Source organism: Chironomus tepperi, unplaced genomic scaffold (genome assembly GCF_022539635.2).
Source record: "Chironomus tepperi strain 1889 unplaced genomic scaffold, CSIRO-AGI_Ctep_v1 contig_445, whole genome shotgun sequence".
Taxonomy (NCBI): Eukaryota; Metazoa; Arthropoda; class Insecta; order Diptera; family Chironomidae; genus Chironomus; species Chironomus tepperi.
Window position 1 is genome coordinate 5,364,544 of NW_027226567.1, and position 19,345 is coordinate 5,383,888.

The window sequence follows — 19,345 nt, forward strand, 5'->3', positions numbered from 1 at the left end:
GGAGTCATGATTTTGGTTTTGTAGTGATCATGGGGTAGTGAGGTGAACACTAGTGTGAAATCAAAAGTTTTGGAAATGCCACGAACCCTATGCTTTGTGCAATTTCGGTCTAGGCTTACCAACAAGGAGTCTCGCGGCAAAGAAACGTTGTCCAGAATTGTTCTAGGATATCAACAAGAATCCAACTCCTTGTTGAGACTTGCCTTCAACATTGCTCAATCATTTTAGTTTACATCCCAAAATCCCAACCTAATGAACTATTTAGAAACCACCAAGATGGACAGACAATCATCAGTATCATCTTAAACCATTCCAAAAATTCCATAAAAAGAAAGACTAAAGTAAAAATCCACAGAACTATAATCCAGTCGCTAAAAGCATAAATTTTCCATCCACTTTACAATGTTGATGAAAATGAAATGTTAATGCATGCAAATTGTGTAGAAGTGAAAAATAAAATGTAAAAAAAAAAGAGAGAGAATGTGAGTTTTGATATTTGAAGTGGTACGAGAGGAAGTTGAGGCAGTGAGTGGGTAAGGTTAATGTAGTGTGCGGTTGAATGTTTGTGAGACGAAATGGAAGGTAAGAAAGATATTGCTTGTGTAAAAATAATGGATTGGTTTAGTATGAAAAATCCACCTTGACTTTTGTTCTTCTTTTATTTCCACTTTTTTTTTTATAGAAATAAGTATAAACCTCACATTATTGCTATAAATAGAGCTCTTGTGTGATACCAGAAAATTATAAAGCACTAAAATGTAAAGGGGTGGAAACTTGGGGGTTGGCTTAATGCTGTTTCTATGACGTAGATTGTCGTAATGAGCTCTATTCATACGTAACTGCTATAAATTGGGTGTTTTGAGTGCGATTTTGTGATTTTTTACAAATGCTTGTTCTCATTTGTGAGTCGAGGTGGCTCGGTAGAGGAATGGTTTCGTTCTTGGGTACCTAATAATTGTGATGCCGATCAAGCGAACATGGGTTCGAAACCCAGCAGGAGAAACTCTTTTATCTGTCCTTTTCCGAATCATTTGCCGAGCCTCCCCACAGACTAACAGCCTCCTTTTGTAGTCTAAAGACAATAAGCTGATAATAGCGTCATCAGACAAGCAACATGACATAGAATGGTTTTAAAAGAATGTTAGTTAGGTGCAAAGACGGATAATTAGTACAAAATTTGTGATAAGACCTGAAATAGAGCTAAATGGAAGACGTTTTGTAGAAACCTAGACTCCACATCAGAGCATGATTCCAGTAAGTAAGTAAACGTCATCAAAGGAGTGGCTCTGATCCCACCATAAACTCTAGGCCTACTAAGTGCATTCATTAAACAAACAGTCACGACACACACTAGCTCAGGTGTGATTCTCAATGATCTGAATTGCTAAAGGAACCTACATCACGTTCCTGTCGCCTCACCTCCCAAATCTCAAGTAAATACTCTATTTACCCTCATTATCTCCCTCCCCATACACAACCCCATTCAAAACCTCTCCCTCAAAAACATTCCATCCCCATGACCAACATTTCCATCACACAATTCTCATTTCCTTAACATTAACATATTCCACACACTATATACTTATAATAAACACCATCTATGACTTCTTACATCAATCAAGATACTTACAAATTTTATATCGTGAGTAAATAGTACATATCGCAGATCGCTGGTGCACTGATAACCTTGGACATTAAGTTGTCTCTGTGAATGAATAACAAAAAGAAAAAAAGAAGGAAGAAAAAAAATTCAAATTAATTTTCTGTTATTTGCATGAAAGTAGATCATCGTAGATAGATTGGATAGATAACATCTGAATAAAGGACAATGGACTAGGTCTGTTGTCCTATATCAAAATAACAAAAAAATTAACATAATGATGAAGATAAAAAAGCGACAGAGGATTGCTGCCGTTTTGTGACCAAAATCATAGTTGACTGGTTTAATAATGATAATTAATTCAGGTGGATGATTTTTGGATTGAGGAGCTTAAGATAAATGACCTTTTATGTATTTTAGGTAAGGATGTGAGGAAAATTGATTTTTGTCTTTTTGGGATTGAAAGGCTGGATAGAAGTTTAGTTGTGGATTTAAAAGTGAGATTTTTTGGGTTTTTTTTTTTTTGAAATAGACAAGATTTAAGGACTTGCTAGTGATTAGAAAAGAGATTTGGAATTTACAGAAGGGATTAGTAAGAGTAGAGAATTTAAGATTGAAGCAACAACTTGGTGCTATCTAGGAACTTGGTCAGTGGTGGGCAACCTGTGTTCCACGGCACATTAGTGAGCCACCAAAAATATTTGGAAACGCCGCAAACCATATGACGTGTGCAGTTACTTTAAAAGCTAACCATCAAGGTATGCCCCAAAAAACAAAAGGTTGTCCATCACTGTACTAGATTTTAAATTAATATGAAAGTCTAGAGCTTAAATGTGAATGATTTTGCAGTAAAAATAAACAAGAAATCTGTCATAAATAACCCTATCCGAGCAACACAGTTGAAGAAGTCTCCGACACGAGGTAAGGCCAAATGGCATACGCATGACACTGCCAAACGGCCATTTGAGAGATTTCAACAAAAGAGATTTAGCAGAGCCTTAAAGCCGTGGCGAAGCCTTCTTCATTTGTGTCGCTCGAGCTCTGGATTGGAACTTCAAAAAATCATTGAAAATTTGAATTTTAGAAAATCGTTAAAAATTTGACTTTCAAAAATGTCGTTTAAAATTTGAAATTATGAAAAATTTGAAATTATGAAATTTTTTTTGAAAATTTGAAGTTTAGAAAACCGGTAAAAATTTAAATTTCAGAAAACCGTTAAAAATCTGATTTGAGCATCAATTTTATTTAAAATCAAACATTCAATTTTATTAAAATTCAATTAATTGTATAAATCTCCAGTTACATCTCTACACGTACATATCCAAAACTAATCATATCCACAACCAAAACCCACACAAAACAAATCCCTTTCAATCAAACTTCCTCTATCAAAATTCTCAAAAGTTGATCGATTCAACCATTAAAATTGTTACGGAAACAAACTTCAACTTTTGAGAATTGAATTAAATGAATCTTCCGTCATCCATCAAACCTAGATTAAAATTTAATTTAAATAAATTTGAATTTTAATTCCATTTTCTACAGTTCCAACAGCTCATAGCTCGTCCATAAGAGCCCGAAAAAAAAAGCAATTTGACATAAAAGTCAATCTTTAATACGTATGAATTTTGAGCACGGAAGGAGAAACTGAAATGAAAGTTTTTTATATGCTGTTCATCCTTAAGTCTCACACAAATTAGATAAAGTGGAAAGTGAGATGGAAAAACTGAAATGAGAACTGTTACATCCAATGAATGTCATTTCATTTGGAAATAAATTTTATTTTCATTTGAGATTAAAATTCATCCCTAAGGTAACTTTCAAGTCAGTCAAGACTACGTATAGCTTTTTAAGAATCTCATTTCATGAAGAGCTACATGGATGAAAATAAGGAAATAGCATAAAATATATAATAGTTAAGAAGAAACTTACCAAAGTATGATTCGTTACCAATGTGGCTACCGAATCATTGGCAGTGTCAAGTATTGCAAGACTTCCATCGTCCGATTGATATACAAATTTCGTATTCGTAACCCACGTCGATGGTAAACGTTTCGGTGATAATTCGTTTTGCAAATACTCATCAAATTTCATCCGCTTACCGGACCAGTAAAGTAACTCATCTACATATCTGAGCACGCACCATGAAAATGAGAAAATTAATCCATTTGTTTCGTTTTTATTTCTTTTTCGTTCCTTGTGATGATTTTTTTTTTTTTTTTTTTTTTTGTGGGGAGATTATTGTGAGACTTTGTAGAAAGTCAATGTGAGAATGTTAAGTATGGCTCAATAAAGTTGAAAAAATAACGGTCAAAATATATTTGAAATTGTAACGGTCAAAATAAATTCAAAACTGTAAAGGTCAAATTAAGTTTGAAAAGTAACGGCAAAAATAAATTTGAAATTTCAACGGTCAAAATATGTTTGAAATTGTAACAGTCAAAATAAATTTGAATAAATAACGGTCCAAATAAATTTGAAATTGTAACGGTCAAATTAAGTTTGAAAAATAACGGTCAAAATAAATTTGCAATTGTAACGGCCAAATTAAGTTTGAAAAATAACAGCTAAAATTAATTTGAATTTGTAAATTTGTTCAAATTACCTTTGAAAATTTTGCCCAAAAATGAAAATAACGGTCAAAATAAATTTGAACAAAATAACTGTCAAAATAAATATGAAACTGTAACGGTCAAATGAAGTCTAAAAAATAGTTTCCTTCAAAATTGTCACGTCGCGCGTTGTTCCTCTCCCAAAATCTCACCACAAGGGACCATCGTATCATAATAAGTACGATCCTTACCCTAATAAATAAATTGCTGTTACAATGCCAGCTATGACAAAACCAATGACCAATAAGGAGAAGATGATACTACGCCAGTTATGACCATCGGATCCATAAAGATCCGCATCTTTGTCATTCTTATCTCCGCCAATTTGAAGTGTTTCGTCCGGAGGGATTTGCCTATAATTTTTAAAAAAAAAGGAATTGAGAAGGTCAGCAAGAACAAAAGTCAGTAATTGTGATAATGTGCATGTTAATGAATTTTAATTTGTAAATTGCATGCTAATTACTTACCATGATTTACCGCCTCCGGCCGAACGGTCTCCTCCGGATACATTAGCGTGCATTACGCGAAACTAGTTATTAATTGAAATTCTTTTTCCAAGGATGGCCACCACAATAAGAGCGATTTGTTGGGCCTCCTTGGAACATTTTATACTTTCGTGGTTCCCTAATGGTTAATTAACATTAGAGTGTGATTGCTACTGCTGCTTTATGTTGATAATGATGTTTTTTAAATACCACAGGACCCAAAATTGTTGTTGTTGTAGTCATTATGAAGAGAAGAGAACCGAGAAAAAAGGGAGAAAATCATTGATTAATGAACATGAGCATGAAATGTGAATGTAAGTAGCTTTTAAAGATATTAATAACAAGCAAGTGAAGTGTGGCACTTTAAAATTGTTCTTATACTTAAGAGCGCATACTTGAGTGTTGAGACACAAGTGACAATAATTACTCAAATGGATGTTAAAATATTTGCTGAACTTTTTTTTAATTGCACTTAAAGTTTATTTGTGTTTTTAATTTTGAATGAATTTTTTTATTGTTTTGAGTTAAACGTTGAGTTGTAAAAATATTTTTCATGACATACTTAAATTTTGTGAAAATTAAAAATAATAAATTTTGGCAGTTAAGAGTCTTCAAGATTCCCTGGTTGTATGTTATAAGCAATTTAGTATTAATGTCATTTTGATGAGTAAGGAACTTCCATTCAAATCTAGAACTACCGGTTTATAGTTGCTTCTGGAATCACTCATTTAATGACATTTTAGTTAACAGCATGCAAAGCAGAGAGTTTCATTTTCAGCACATATGGTAGAAAAAATGATATGCTAAAAATCTGTACTGACGAGTTTCGAACCTATGATTACTGAGGAAGTGAAGTAGTTATGTCTCAAAGGATGACATTACTACGCCACGGAGCCACTTCAATTCAATATCCTTTTACAGCCAACAGATTGTTGAAATTTGAATGTCGAAACCCTAATAATAAGAATTTTGGAACTTTCATAACGGTCTTTCTAAATTCAAAAATAAACGGTCGTATATTTTTCTAAAAATAAAAATAACGGCCAAATTTGACTTATCCACAGTCTGACAACCACTTTAATGAAGTTTCTTACAAATTTAGTGAAACTAATCTGCCTATAGAGAGACTATCTTTACAGCCACATGACAAATATCTAAAGCAATTCACCACACCGATACGATCGGAAGAAACTTAACCGTCATTAAAAATACGTATTTGTCAGAATTTATTGTCATTTGGCCATGCAGTCAAATAGCCAACAACACCCCAGTTACATCAGCATGTGTCTGGAAGTTGAATGACGTTGGTTCGAGTCTCACTCGAAGCTATTGTCTGCTAAAAGATTGTTTCTTGTAATTCCAGTAAAACACTACATGGAAAAAATAAATTGACAGAATCTAGAACTGAGCTGCTGTCTGATGGGCATAAAAATGAATTTCACATTGATCAGCAGAATAGCACCAAGATGACATTGGCATCGTGTGCCAGAGTTCGAAGCCAACTCCAATTTTGTATGAAATCGAGACGATTCGAACCGACTTTTCCAAACCAACTCCGAGTCGACTTCGAGCTCTGCCGTGTGCTATTCTGACTATCATGATTAGATTACAAATATTCAAGTCACTTGAACTTCAGCCTAATAATCGACATTGAGTCCATTTTTAACACTTAACCTATAATTACCAAAATTCTTCCGAAATATCCAGCCTAAATTCCCCAAAAGAACAACTCAATTTCATTAATTCAGTCAGACACCAAAAGCCACATAATTCATTCCTCACTTCTTATGCTAACAAAAATAGTAAAACATTAAAGGAACTTGAAGAATTTTTCCATGGGAGGTTGACCGCATGTCAATTTGAAGAAATATGAAGTAACACATTTACGAGCTTTTATGTTTTTCGGACGAAGAATCTCATTTAGAAATGTAACGGTAACAAAACATGAAAAAGCAACCACAAAATTTGTGTATAAATGGATTAAAAGAACACAAAAAATCGTCCAAAATATTTAACCTCGACACGAACCAAAAAAATATTATGTACACCGGAGCAGCATTAAGTAATTCAATAATAGTACAACGAGAAAAAATGCGCATTAGCTGGAAACAAGGAAAGAAGAAGGCAAGGAAAAATGTTTGAGTTCATTGATGACTGAAAAGGTTTTGTTGTGAATGCCATCACGCATAAAGTTTAAGGGATAATAGGAAGATGTATAGCTGAATAAATCAAAATATCTATTTACAAAATATGCCAAAGGCTGCTCATTGTTCCATTTTGTCCTTTAAATAATTGAATACACGAAATGTTGTGTATTTGTTCCTTGATAATAAGTCACAATATACAGGCTGTTTTAATCTCTCACTCGAATCCTATTATTTTTCTATTAAACGTATGAATATGAATCATAATACACAATACAAAGTCATAATTCATCCCATTTTCCAGGCCCCTTTTTTTCGACATCTCTATATCGTATAAAGTTTTATGCCTCCTCTTTGTCTGTTTTTTTACCATTTTCTACCCGAGTGACATAAGGAGATGGTGATTTATATCAAAGTAACGGCGCCAGACTTTTGAAGCGTAGACGGTGACGGAGACAGAAAAAGAGCGTGCTTTCATGGTACAGGAATACCACTTACTTCTTACTTGCTTACTACCTTGGCTGGGGCATAAGGGGGCTTATTGCAACTTCTGCCAATTTGGGACTGTAATACCATTAGTGTACCTAAAGCCGCTCTCTTTGTCTGTTAGGGTCAGATAAGGTTGTGGAAATCAAAAGATTTAACAAATGGAGTATCCAATGGTGGCGGATAGAAAAGGCAATGTTACAAAAATATTTTTTGAAAAGAAATTAGTTGCAAATTAAAATCAAAAATTTAAAAAAATGTTGACCGTTATTTTTTGATAATTACAGAGGGAGTAAAAGACCTCACTTTGCCCCGGGGCATCACTAAATGACAAAATGGCTGTGTTGTAGTAGCTTGTAGACGAGTTTTTGTATAGTAGAGCATAGAGACTAATCTAGGAATATAAGCTGAAGTAGAGCTTAAAGCCAAATTTACGTCCTCAAAGTCAGACCGCCCCGGGGTAGTGCTTCACTTTCTCCACGCTTAATTCACTACTTTCTTAGAGTAAATACAATTCGAAAATTGAATTCATATCTACAGAGAATTCAGATCTGCAAAGAATCCAGCCAAAGGGACCAAATAATACAGCACTGCTCTAAAAAGACATGCCTCGGATATCAAAGCTCCTCAAATATTAATCGTTCTTACAACATACAATAGAATGGAATCTAAACAATGCAAACTCAATAAATCTTAAAATTCCCTTTTCGTCAAGAACAAGATAATTTACAAAAGTATGCCTGAATTCTTCTATTTTCTACTTCTACATCTTGTTCTTCACTTTTCTTCATATTGAAATCGATAAACATCAACCAATTTGACCCTATTATATTGCCTTACATAAATATGCATATACATCTCTGATAATCTTCTCTCTAACATTCCATAAATTACAATTATGTATGTGCACTGCTGTTCAATGAGCGAAACGAAGGAGTGAACATGATGATAAGAGCACAATGTTCGTCGAAATAACAAGAATGGAGTCTATGAATTCTATTTACAATAGAGTAAAGTACATTAAAGGTTAATAAGAATTGATTGTTATGCGCATTTTGAATAAGTTTCAATGCTAATTTGATAGTTTGAACAAAATTTTCCCGCCATTTTTTTTCTCCACTTCGAAAAGTTTTTCGTGGATTATTTCCTTAATTTATAATCTTATGATGCAATTGTGATTGATTTCTATTCTAAAAAGTGGCAAAATCATCCCAAAATCATCACAAACTAAATATCTTCATCTAATTCCAACAAAAAGCTGAAACAAATTATCCACAAAACCACGAGCTTTCCCAAAAAATCAGTTTCCGTTGAAATTCCTTCTTATTACATAAATTTCTTATTCATTCTGTCTATTATTTGTCTATTACATTAATTCTCATTCCTTCTTCATCACTATCTGTCTGAAAATATGCTATTTGTTGTCTATATTCATTGTTGTTTGAAAAAAAAAGTTTATTTTTTTTACTATATGCATCATACGCATCCTCATATCAATATTTGCTTACTCGCTATGAATATAGATATATTATCATCCATATGTGTGGAAATAGGGAGATGAATGGGGCTGTTTATTGGCGAGCAAAATAGAGAGAGAGAGAGAAAAGGAGAGAAAAAAATAATCAAAAAAAGAAGGAAAAAGACTTTGATTTTGTTCTATTTTATTGGCACCATGACTTGACTAAATCTATTTATCAATATCCATCCATTTTAACTTTCCGCCTCTCCACTTATTTTTCCAGTTTCTCTGTGCTGTGAAAGTAAGAATAGGTGAAAAAAAAGACATAAATAATAAGAAGACATTGGATATACAAAGAAGAAACTGATTCAGAACTTTGAAGGCTCTATGAATACTTTTGTCATGCTAGGAGATCAGCATTCTTGCCAAGACTTCTATAAAAAAGTAAACAAGATGATTACTTTCTACTTTGTATAGACTTATTGGTTGAAGCTTAAACACCTTGGTCGACTTGTATATTCATGCTTGTATGCTATCTCTATATGTGTGGCATGTGAGAATGATAGAATTTTGGGCAAGGCTTCTTTTAATACTTTCTTAATATGCTTTATAGTTTTGCCTTATAAGACATCTAAGGAACTGTGTTAATAGCAAATGAATTGGTGCTTGCATGAGTTGATAAATTTATTTTGAGAGAAAATTGAGATTGAAGGTGAATTAAAGGTGTAGTTTGGTGTGGGTAGGATGACGAAAATTAATGAAAATCTGTTTAATTTTTAAAATCTGAAAGTCCGTTAAGTTTTGAAATTCAGTTTGGTCTTCAATGTTTCAAAATTAGTTAAATTTTCAAATTATCAAAATCCGTCAAATTTATTTTGGAGAAAAAAGTTTCAAATTTCTAAAATACGTTAAATTTTCAAATTCCAAAAACATGTTAAAATTCAAAAATTTGTTAAATTTAGAGATAAAATTTCAAATTTATAAACACGTTGGATTTTTAAATTTCAAAAATACATTTTAATTTTTAAATTAAAAAAATACGTTAAAATTTCAAAATTCAAGAATTTGTTAAATTTGGAGAAAATTTTTCAAATTGTGGAAAATTCGTTAAATTTTTTAAAAAAATATTTAAATTCTAAAAATACGTTAAATTTTCAAATTTCATATATTCATTAAATTCCAAAACTCTTCAATTCTATTCCTCAAAAATTCAATATTCATAACCACCCAACAAACATTCGTGCCTAAAATCCCACACAAGTCATCTAATCCTTTTAAATTCCTAATATATAATTGAGAAATGCTTTCACTACATTCGTTGATCCTCATTCATTTCATATTCTATAGTTTTCAATAAAATAAAACGAAAAACGAAGAGGAAAGTAATCCGTAGATTTAAAAAAAGCCTTGAAAAACTCGCAATTTTCTTAGAAGCTTTACTTCTTATTTTCATATTTGTGCGAAATCGATTGAGATTTTCAAAAGCTTTAACATTTTAGTTAAATTAAATTTTTCATCCATCCATTTTTTTAATCATAGGAAATCGAGTAATTGAGCGATCGCTAAAATTCCACAGCTAATTTGTAATCTAAATTGCAGAACATTTGCATACCCGATAAAAAAAAGTTTTATTAATTTCCATGCTAATTATATGCATTGGTCAACATGCAAATTGTTCTTGACACATGCATAAATTCTACTTTTTTAATGCACACTCATTATTGTGCTCTCGTGTGGATATAAAGTTTAGAATATTAATTTGCATGTAAATTCATGTGACGGTTGGAATTACGATTGTTTGGGGTAATTGGAATGGGTGTTGATTCGACTATAATAGTGCTGCATGCATACATACTTGACTTACAGTTTACGAAGTAAATACATATAAGATCTGATATGGGAATTTGGCAAACTTATAAGATTTGCGTTATCTGTGGTCATAGATCTATTGATATGATTAGACTAGTGTTGTCCCAACTGTTTGCTAAGGCCGAATAATAGTGTGAAGCCGAATAACAGCATGCCGTGTTTAGTTTCGGATGTGCCGTACCATCAAGTTGTATCACGACACAAATAAGTTTGGAAAGCTCTGAATTAGATAGCTAGTTAATATGATTAAAGAATGAGATATACTCAGGTGGTTATGCGCAAGTGTGTGCCCCCGACATGAGGCTTTAGCTAGGATATATCAAAGAGACCAGACCGTTTCATGAATCAGTAGTTAGTGTCTCAGTAGAGTAATAAGTAAGACACTTGACTTAAATTTTGAATGATAATTCGAAGATCGCCGGTTCGATTCCAATCTTCTCATATTACAATTTATAAGGATAGTGTTACTCGTGGAATGGAGTTGTCGATAGAGACAGTATTGCACTTATTATTGTCAAATGGCAGATGACAGTCAGCTTTAAGCGCCACCTGAGGAATGCCATGAATCATAATTGATCTTAACGGTCATCAAAGTAAAAAGATGATCTTTTGGCAATTGCCCAGTTCCATAGTTTCCAAAAAGCCTAGTCTAGTGTTATACTGATTGTAATAATATTGACCTTCAAATCAGCGCAACAGCATTAAGTATCTTCACAAATAAATTCACAGATCCGATCCACAAGCTCCCCCCACCCACATCCAGAACAACAACGTTTGCATATAAATTCAAATTCCCTAAAGCAAAATGTTGAACATCATAAAAGAAAATCGATCAAATGATCCTTATCCTCATATCCAAAGTGTCTGCCAATGTTTCCATTTATCGTTATAGTCAAATCAGACTAGATGAAAAGCACTAAAAAGCCAACATCTTACATAGGCGAGAAAATAGCAATAATTCCTAATACTTTGTTAGCATATCCATATTTGCGTACAACATTCAATCCATCAAATAACATTTTAATCAAAAAGTAATTTATGACTATCCTCAGTTCCTTAAATGCCAATCGCATAATGAAATCTTTATTTTTATACCGTCTATTAATTCACCATACAATGTTTGGTATGGAATATAGAAACAATAAGAAATTATTGAGTTCTCCAAAGGCCACAAACGAGGATTATTAAAGGCCGCAAATAAAAAGTAACACAGCAATGAAGTCATAACAATAAACGTAGGTCATGAATACTTTTTGTATTTTTAGGCACAATTATAGTTTTGCGACTCAACTTAACACAGATCATCCGCAAATATTGGAAACGAGATAAAGTGTCGAAATAATGACATCAGCAAATGAAAGGAATAAGAACAATATTCAGCACACAAATGAAGTAGGGAATTTGAAGACATTGAAATTTTCTTCTTGTTTTTAAAGAAAAACATTAAGTCGTTTGTTCCGAAACAAATTTTTTTTTGTGCCTTTCTTCTTCTTTCGTCGTCGTTTTTTTTACGCTTCAAGGCATTGTGAAACTTTTCATCGTCAAACAATGAAAACGGGAAATGATGCCAATAAAAATAACCCCATACATAACATGGAATTTTCTTTAAAAATGGAATAAGAAGAGGAAAGGAAGAAGGAGAAAATAGTTATTAGTAGATGAAAGTGACAAACTTCCGCGATATCGGAGAGGGAAATTGCAAAAATCTTATTTTTGGCTTAAAGAATCAGAATAGATCAATTTGAGCAACAATAAATATGTTAACGGTCGTTTAATATTTAAATTATCTGAGCAACATCTTAAAGCTAGTTGATTTCCCCTATCATCTCCCCTTTGTTTATAATTTTTAGTATTTCTTGAGTCATTAAAGAGTGAACAACTTACCACAAATATCCAGCAATTCAAACAAATTTTAATTAAGCTGATCAAATCAAATTAACAAAGGTAACTGAGTTAAAAATAAGATTTTAATTTAAATTCGTGAAATTTTGTTAACAAATAGTCGAAAATTCAATTTTTGTGTAGTTTTTCATCAAAACAAGTTAAATATTTGTCATATGCTTGATTATCAAATACTAAACAGCCTCAATATTGATAATATCAAGATCCAGTACTGATAAAATGGTCAAAACTACCTGAATATTGTAATTCTTTACTCATAATCCACATGGAAGTCAACCAACAATAAAACCGTAAATATGAAGCACTAGTAAGTGTGTATGTTTCTTACACTATTACGCCCGACTCATTTCATCGCTCAAAGAATTTATAAACTCCAACGCACAAAAAGTAATAAAAGGAATTCGAAAAGAAAACTATCGAAAAATAAATGAAGGAAAAATTGTTGAATTTCAAGTACAGTAAAAGTTTTATAGAACCCAGAATAGAGTCATTTGCATGCATAATAAGAGATTATTACTGTTGATTATGATGTATGAAATGCTTGAGTATACAGTAGATATATATTGGTCATTGTACTCGACTAGATAGTAAACATTGTATCTACTTTTATGTTTTGATAAGTTTTTCGGTTACTCTTCCTAAAATTGATTTTCTTGGTTTCCTTATTGCCTTTTTTTTGCTTCCCATTTCCCCTTTTTCTCGTAACAAATTGAAATAATATCCTGTGTGAATGAATATTTGAGATAATTTACACAGAAGAGGTTTCTGAAAAGGAAATTTTCCTATTATGGTTTTTTTAAAGTGGAAAGGGATTATGGAACGAATGATCGGACTTTAAAGCTTCATCGTTTGGTTTACAATGTGCTTGTCCTTTTCGTGGTGATTTATGAATGAAGAACTAGGTGGATATTAATTTTAAAATTGGAACAGCGCGTTTTTCGTGACATTAAAGGGGAAAATTTCGAAGTTAAGGTTCAATTCTTGTTGTATTGGCTCTTAAGCTTAGGTTTGGATCTTATCATTTCCAAATTTGGCAGCGTTGGATGATCAGGAACGAACCTGAGAGCCTGAACTAACTCAAAAACTATATACAATTGTCTGAATGGCGCTGACAGGGCTACTTAATAGCGTATTGATGAACTACCGTCAACACGAGGACGTAACGTTTGCTTAACAAGTTTAAAAGAGAATTGGAGAAGCCTAAGCTGACCAAATGTCAAGTGCATACCTAAATGCACAGCTGGCAATCGAGACCTGTGCCAGAAAAGCCAATTCTAACCCTGCATGAAGGATTGAAGCCTTACAATCAGGATAGTAATGGAGTTAGTTTTGCAACATACCATCTCCAAACCCAACATGTACAAAGAAAGCCACAGAACAACTGTAAATTGCCACTTGGAAACTAAATTTGAACTAAAAAACATTTAAAGTCATTATTATCCTAACCTACAATTACAAAACTCCTTAAAATCTCAATTTTCTCCATTCAATCTAAACAAAAAGTTCAAACTTCCTTGTAAGTCTTACCAAAACACCCAACAGCAGAAACTGCACATGATACAAAAATAAAGTCAAAGGTCATCTATTTTCACGACTTTCTTAAAATAACATTACAAAAACAACAAAGCTGACGTCACATGTTTGGTATAATGTTAACCGCATTATAAACTTCTCATGGTAAGGAAAGGCAAAGGCCAAACATTATTTTAAATACACATCAGCAAATCAATCTACATGCTCTCCGCCTTTTACCAAAATACCCTCCTTCTTTTTTTGATACGGTCATATACTATACACTGTGTCCAAGACTTAACAGAGAGGAAGAAGTTAGGAGGAAGGCAGCAAATAAAAACCAAAATTCCCTTATGTATATTTCTTTTCGCTAAGCAGTTGTCCATAAAAGAAATATGAAAAGGCATTTTCGGAGTGGCTTTTAGCATGAATTTTAAAGACAACAAAGTCATAGTTGACCCAAATTGAACTTAGTTCTTTTGGTATAAAAAATGAGAAAATTTTCAAACTTTTTTTCTAACCACAAAAAAGTTAATCCATACCGAAAAATGCGCCCACATCCGACAACTCTCCGCAAAAACTTTCCACTTCTGGATTGTGCTTGTGGCCTATATTTTATTTTTACTATGTTTGGAGTATAAATAGACTCATTTTCATTCCTCCCCGTTTTTACTGTTTACATCATGACATGGTAAGGCTTTGAAACGTAGCATTACAGTCCAAAAAATGAAAAACAGCAAAACATGGAATTGGAAAAAATTTAACACACAAAAGAAATGGGAATTTTTAGTTAATGACGTCAGAGGAATGGGGAAGAAGGAATGGATTTAAAGGTGGAAAGCTTGATGGTAGCTCAAGTTTTGAGCAAAGATCCGGTTCCTTGCTGATTAGCTTCCATGCATGAAACAGTCAATTGACTTGGGATTTAGTCATCAAAGGTGATTTTGTGAACAAATACAATAAAAGCTCTAAAAAAGCTTTCCAAAAAGCTCAAATTTCAAAATTCAAAAATTGACATTTTTTGCTTTGATCGACCAAAATTAGAAAAATCCGCAAAATTCTATCAATCCGACGTCACTTCCAAACCACTCCCAACCCTCCATTCCTTCATTCTTATCATGAAATTCTATGCCTTTGCCTTAAAAAATTTCAAAAGATTTTTTTTTCCTCCCCTTTTTTAAATGTAAATTTTATGCTGATAATGAGCCATTGTGGCTTAGTATGTCTGACTGACTTAAACTTTACAATTTAATAGTACATTATGTTGACAAAGTATTGTAGTATGGAGACAATAAAACTTTATATAATAACCATGTAAGTGTCATATGAGGGCTTTTATAAATGAAATAATCCAAATTAATGAGCTTTGCATTTTGTACAGTATGGCTTTGAAGTTTTAAAGTTAAGTGATTCTTTGTCAAGTACTTTTTAATGAGTGTAAATAACATGAAAAAGTTTTTCATATATTTTTTTTGTGTATGGATATTATAAAGTGGATGTTGATGTTGGGGTGGTAGAGTGTAAAGGAAGAATGTCAGCAAAATATGTTGGAACTGGAATTATTTTGGATAGTTTTGTGTATGAGAATGAAGGATTTTGTACTTTAGTCTATGAAAATTTTTGAAAATATACTTCATATTGTTCATTCAAGCCATACTGACTGCATCAGGAGCTGTTCAAGTTGACAATAGAGTCCCGAAGAATTAAAACATGCTAAAGTAGGCTTAGTTTAGCTCCAATACAACCCTAAACAAACCTAAACATAACAATATCAAGCTTAATTCCACAAATAATCCATACGACAGTCACCCAACAATAAAAACTACCGGAAGCCGCAAATCATGTTGAAAATGACCCTGACCAACTTAAAACCCTGACCAGACTCAAATTGAATCGGATTCTTGACATTTCTACGCTTTATGCCTTCCGAAAACCAGTTCTTACTTTGAATGCATTGAAAACTGCAATACTGAGTAATTCCATCCCAAAAGCCCTTCAAAAAAACCATTTTCAAGTCAACAGCAATCAATCAAGCAATATTAACTCATACATCCCATCCATCAGTCACATATTCGATATAATAATCCACTCCATTTAACCATCAATTGAAGTTTAGTATCCGATCAGTTGATTTATTGGTCTATATCCAATATTTTTTAGTAACAACCCATCATTACAAGTATTAAGCAATCAAATCGACCACTACAAAATTTTGTCAGTCTCCAAACTAAAGGCATAAATTTAATGACAAAATGTCCCAAAAAAAAACTTTAGTCTTTGTCTCAAAATCCAATAATATTAAATGGAAATAGAAATCCATGCCAAAAAAATAATATGAAGGCTGACAATAGTTCTTTATAGTCACACAGCAAAAATACGGCAAAAGATATTTCAATAATCCCGTTTTATTATTGTAATATCGTCCTTTTTGAATTTATTATTCGGGATTATCAGAAGCACTTAGAACAAACCCAAAATGAAAGCGATGGAAAGAAAGAATTTGTGTCATATATGTAAGTTGTTGGGGGATTGTTTGAAGATGATGTGTGTGAGAAGATGGATTTTAGGGGGTTGCCTAATCGAGGGGTTACACCAATTAAGTATTTAGTCAATGAGAAGTTTTTGGTGTCTAAAACTCGATCTGACCAAGAAAAATTGAATAAACCATTGAAGGACTCCATATCCGCTGTCAAAAAATGGTCCGAGCGAATAAAATGAAGAAGAATCCATCCCGACTTCGACTGATATAGAATCTGCTTTGAGGCTTGCAAAGGTGTCATTGACAATGTCTTGACGGAGTCGTAGTTAAGCCTTTCTGGTTTATATTACTTAGAAAAGCTAGTTATCCTCATACCAACCATCGGCATCCTTAAGCTGATTTCTTAGTCCACTCTGAGTTCGAAAACAGTCGGCAGTTGAGCTTAGCATCACTAATCTAACTATTGAGCTACCCTTAAATAGAATAGTCAGTCCATTGCTCCATTCAAAAAAAATTTGAATTTTAACGACGGTTTTTTTGGAGAAAGCCACACTCTGTCTCCAATATGCCAAAAAAACTCATCATACAACTCCAAACTTCTACTTCTATAGAAACATATTATTAAACCCAAATTATTAGACATCATAACCAAATGACTCCCATCCAAAACTGCTAATCTAGAAACAGCGACAATTTATTCTTCAAAACCATCCCAAAAAAGTTTAGTCTGCTATAATCTTCCCCTCAAATGTATTCATTCCTTTCCTCCCATTGTTGTTATTGTTGCCTCAGCGGTCAAAAATTAAATAACAGAAATAGCGATGCGTGTTGAGCGAGAAAGAACGAAAAAAAAAAAACAGGAAACATTAGAAAATTAATCAGATATGAGAATTTTTTCCTCTCCTTTTCTTTTTTGTTCTGTTGTTATTACTCTTTTCCCTTTAGTACAGTTAAAAGCATATTGAGCTTAATATTTAGTGTGCGAAATCACGCACAGTTCCTTTTACTATAAATCTATCTGTATGTGTATATAATTTTTTTTTATTCTATCTATTTTCCCTTCATTGCTATCTCTCATTGCTTTTTAGTCTCACATGCTTCGTTGTATTCTTACGGTCATGTCTCGCTTTATTTTCTTTCGATTCCTTTGAGTCAGCTCAATGTAATTTGGTAACATCGTCAATGTTCATTTCCTCTTTGGTGGTGTGCTGGTAAGATTGTCTGGATTGAATGGATTTTTGAGGTTATTGTGATGGTTTTATTAGGTTTGGCTAGGATATACAACAGCTTGATGTGGAATGGGTATTACATATATTGAGAATCGAACCCATGTTTAGCACAGAACGAATATTTTTGCAGTTATTTCACATTTTTGTAATTAATTACAAAATTACGTCCATATCTATTGATTTGATCAAAGTATCTACATATAGGTTAATTGATCATATTAAGGACATCATCCGCAATGCCCCTAAACTGGGTTTATAGCCAGAATACAATAGAATCAGGGGTATCGAGCTATATATAGGCGAATTTGTCGTTTCAAGAGTAAGGCCACTGTGGCCGAGAGTTGAGCATCAGAGTAGAAATCTTTACCCATTCATCTATAAGGTCGTGGGTTCGATTCCCTTCAGAGACCGATCCTTCAATAATTACATAACGAGCTGTCTATTTGCCAAGGATATTCGCTGAAAGCACACAAGACTACATTGGAAAGCTTACACTGAGTCTGAGAGTCTGAATCACCACCAATACACAACTACATAGACTCTCCATAACAAGCCATTCACAAAGACCACCCGCCAACCACCTAAAACTATTAATTTCAAGCTAAATGAGACTTGACATTCACCAATAATTACGTCAATCCCAGCACACAAAAAAACATAAAAAGAAATTCTCATACTGCTATTGTTGTCATTTTACGTTCAGAGACTTGTGGCCGGACAATGGAAGCCCTTTCGTATCAACCGCGAAACAAGGGCGAAAGTTGAAAAACTTGGTCGATGGGAATTAATTTATTTAGTTACATAAAGGAACGAGAAAGAAAGAACAAAATTTTTATTTTTAGAGACATTTTTTTGACGTACAATTGTTAAAGGTTGAATTACTTCCTTTCGTTCATTCATTCTTCACTTATTAGTTAGCTGTTCATGATATGACGTAAGAAAATGCTAAGGAGGGGAGAAAAAGATGAAAGATAGGAGAACGTGAGGAAATTTGAATCAATTTTGTTGTTTAGGCGCAAATTTATTTTGAAGTAATTTCTCAATTTTGTTATGTTGTGCATGACTTGGATGTAGAAAGAAAACATGTTCGTGCTGCATTCTGTACAGCATCAATCAATAAACTATTTTCAAACTACCATATCTTAAACTTTAGAAAAGTATTTCTAGGAAGAATGTCATTTTGGTACAGACAAATTACAAGTCAATTTATATACCAGCTAGATGCTGAAGCTTCGAATATCGTCCACGGATCATTTAATTTTCAAGCATGAGAGACGAAAATGTAAACAAAGACGACCTTGAGTGCTAACTTTCCATTCTTAATATTATGAGCTTTCATAGAAAATTCAACATTAACAATAACAATTTGGGGTGTGTTTGGAAATGATGTTTGTGGAATAAATGAATATTGGTATGTAAGTAGCGTTGAGTAGTGGCTCTGAGTATCTTGAATATAGGACTCGGGAGTTTGGTAGTTGGATTTGTGCTGTGGTCCAATACAACGATGAGAGCTTTATATTGAGCACTGGATAAAGAATGAAGGCTTAAGTGTGCTTTATGTCAAGTTC

General features: G+C 33.0%; 1 protein-coding gene across 7 annotated transcripts in view; it reads right to left on the minus strand.

Annotated features, from left to right (window-relative positions):
• LOC139098344 (inactive dipeptidyl peptidase 10) overlaps window positions 1-19,345 on the minus strand; it is a 122,101-nt gene that overhangs the window by 53,866 nt on the left and 48,890 nt on the right. For 6 of the 7 annotated variants that reach the window (XM_070650507.1, XM_070650511.1, XM_070650506.1 and 3 more), the window contains exons 3-6: window positions 4,680-4,873; window positions 4,404-4,565; window positions 3,533-3,731; window positions 1,631-1,705 (exon numbers count right to left, since the gene is read on the minus strand). In XM_070650507.1, coding sequence (XP_070506608.1) covers window positions 1,631-1,705; window positions 3,533-3,731; window positions 4,404-4,565; window positions 4,680-4,732 — 489 coding nt within the window. In that variant the 5' untranslated portion in view covers window positions 4,733-4,873. Of the gene's footprint in view, window positions 1-1,630; window positions 1,706-3,532; window positions 3,732-4,403; window positions 4,566-4,679; window positions 4,877-19,345 lie in introns of all 7 variants that reach the window. The other variant, XM_070650510.1, reaches the window with a different exon arrangement.